This window comes from Biomphalaria glabrata, chromosome 6, assembly GCF_947242115.1.
Source record: "Biomphalaria glabrata chromosome 6, xgBioGlab47.1, whole genome shotgun sequence".
NCBI classification, from domain to species: domain Eukaryota; kingdom Metazoa; phylum Mollusca; class Gastropoda; family Planorbidae; genus Biomphalaria; species Biomphalaria glabrata.
In genome coordinates this window covers 28,306,713-28,308,669 of record NC_074716.1, presented here as the reverse complement: position 1 = coordinate 28,308,669, position 1,957 = coordinate 28,306,713, and the positions used below count along the sequence as shown (strand labels likewise).

The window sequence follows — 1,957 nt, the reverse complement described above, 5'->3', positions numbered from 1 at the left end:
TCTTTAAGGACTTATTTGGAGAGCTGTGATCTTTAAATTTTGATTGACTGATATTTGATATATTGATTTGACCTTCCCACTCTGTAACTATGTGACATATATTTCTGAAACAAAAGTAAGGAAATGATCACAAACTGTGTTTGGAAAAAAGAATGACATTACCCTCTGATAGTAAAGTTGTTTTCTTATGACATTGTATCAAATGGGTTAAAATTGCAATGTTAATGTATTGCATGTAGCTCCCACCCCAACAACAACATGGAACTATCTGATGACACAGTCAACTCGACAGTTTTAAATGTGTCGGATCAAAAAGTTATTTCTGATGGTCAATTTATTCTTTTCATTGAGATTTTCAGCATTGTATGCAGCAGCGTCTCTCTCTTGGGGAGCTTCGGTAACGTCGTGGTCATCAGGACGTTTAAATACATGGGCCTAAAAGACGGCGTGACTCTGTCTTTCATCTTTCTAGCAGCTTCGGATTTGGCTTACTTGTTAACTATCGCTTCTCAGGCTGCCTCCTTGGGCTTGCATGGGGTAGAAAAAAAGAATCAATTAACAGTTTTCTACTCTGTCGACCCATTTGGGATCTACATCTTTCTGACTAATTTGGGAATCATGATATACCTCATGACTGTGCTAGTTACCACCTTTCTGGCCATAGCACGTTGCCTGTGCGTCGCCATACCATTGAAGTTCAAAAACTGGTTTAGTAAAAAGACGTCTGTAGTTTTCTTTGTTGCTTTCTGCATCGTCTCCATAGTGACCTACATTCCGGTATTGATATACATGAAGATGATTAAAGCTTATGACACACGGGTGAACGCAACCAGATACGTCTTGTGGATTTCACCCAAGCGGGAAGAGATCAAGCAAGCCGTGTGGATTTCCAGAGATGTTTTTGTCACATTCTTCACGCAGCTAGTGGTCATCGCCTGCGTCGTTATCCTGACCAGAAGCCTACGCACTGCCTCCAAATTTCGTCAAACTTCAGCTGCCTACTCGTTGCGGCAAAGGCTTGATCGCCAAGTTACAATTTTCACAACAGAAACGCAGGCTAGTTTGAAAGGATCTGGTCAAAGTCAGAAGCACCTCAATGCCAGAAGCGATAGTTTCACATCGGTCAGCGCAAGTAATCATAAAGTGGAGCGGCTGTCGTCCAAAGACATCTCCGTGGTGCAGCAGGTGGTTCTCATCTCCACGGTGTACATCGTGTGTAACATGCCAAAGATCTGTATCGACGTGACGGGCATGTTCGTGCCGGAGTTTACACTTGGTAAGAGCTACCAGAACTTGTACCTCGCCTTCATCTGTGTCATGGAAATATTCCAACTTTTTAACTCCAGCATCGGCATCTTTATTTACTATAATTACAACACCAAGTTCAGAAAAAACTGCATGTTATTTATATAGTCGTGTTCTGAGGATGATTACTACAGTCTGGCTAAAGGATGGCACTTTTTGGAGTCATGTCCTCTGTTCGGCAGGCATTGGTTTAAAAGCAGCAATTATTAGGTTTTCAGTTGTGTTTTCTGCAATTCCATTGTATGAATCAATGCAATCCTTTAAATCTTCCAACAAACTAATTTGAAAATAGCATGAAAAAATGACAATTTTTATTAATAAAAAAAAAACAAAAAAAAAAACATGCATTTATATATTGATAAAACCCTGATGAAAGGAAGAGAGAAATATATTTATGGTCTCTTCCCGCGATTTGAAAAAAAAATTATGACATTATGGTTCTCAAAACGTTTGCGCGTATGTTAAGCCAGTGGGAATAGTCTCTTCGTTTAAGAAAAATGAAACTTAGAGTCCGAGTTGTACATCCTATGATTTACTGACATGCTTCATCAAATACGCTTTAGGCTTCACTTTTTGGTTTCAAAGTTTACTTTGTCTCTTGATTTAAATCCTTTTTAAGGCGATGCCCATCTTTTGTTCATCCTGTGGACAT

General features: G+C 39.4%; 1 protein-coding gene across 1 annotated transcript; it reads left to right on the top strand.

Moving 5' to 3' along the window:
• Positions 1–258: 258 nt before the first annotated feature.
• Positions 259–1,413, top strand: LOC106071570 (uncharacterized). Its single transcript, XM_013231711.2, has one exon. The coding sequence runs from the start codon at positions 259–261 to the stop codon at positions 1,411–1,413; it is 1,155 nt and encodes a 384-aa protein (XP_013087165.2).
• Positions 1,414–1,957: the final 544 nt, after the last annotated feature.

Bases quoted from the DNA above. Each gene is read 5' to 3' on its own strand.
- LOC106071570 (XM_013231711.2), top strand. From the start codon at position 259: ATGGAACTATCTGATGACACAGTCAACTCGACAGTTTTAAATGTGTCG.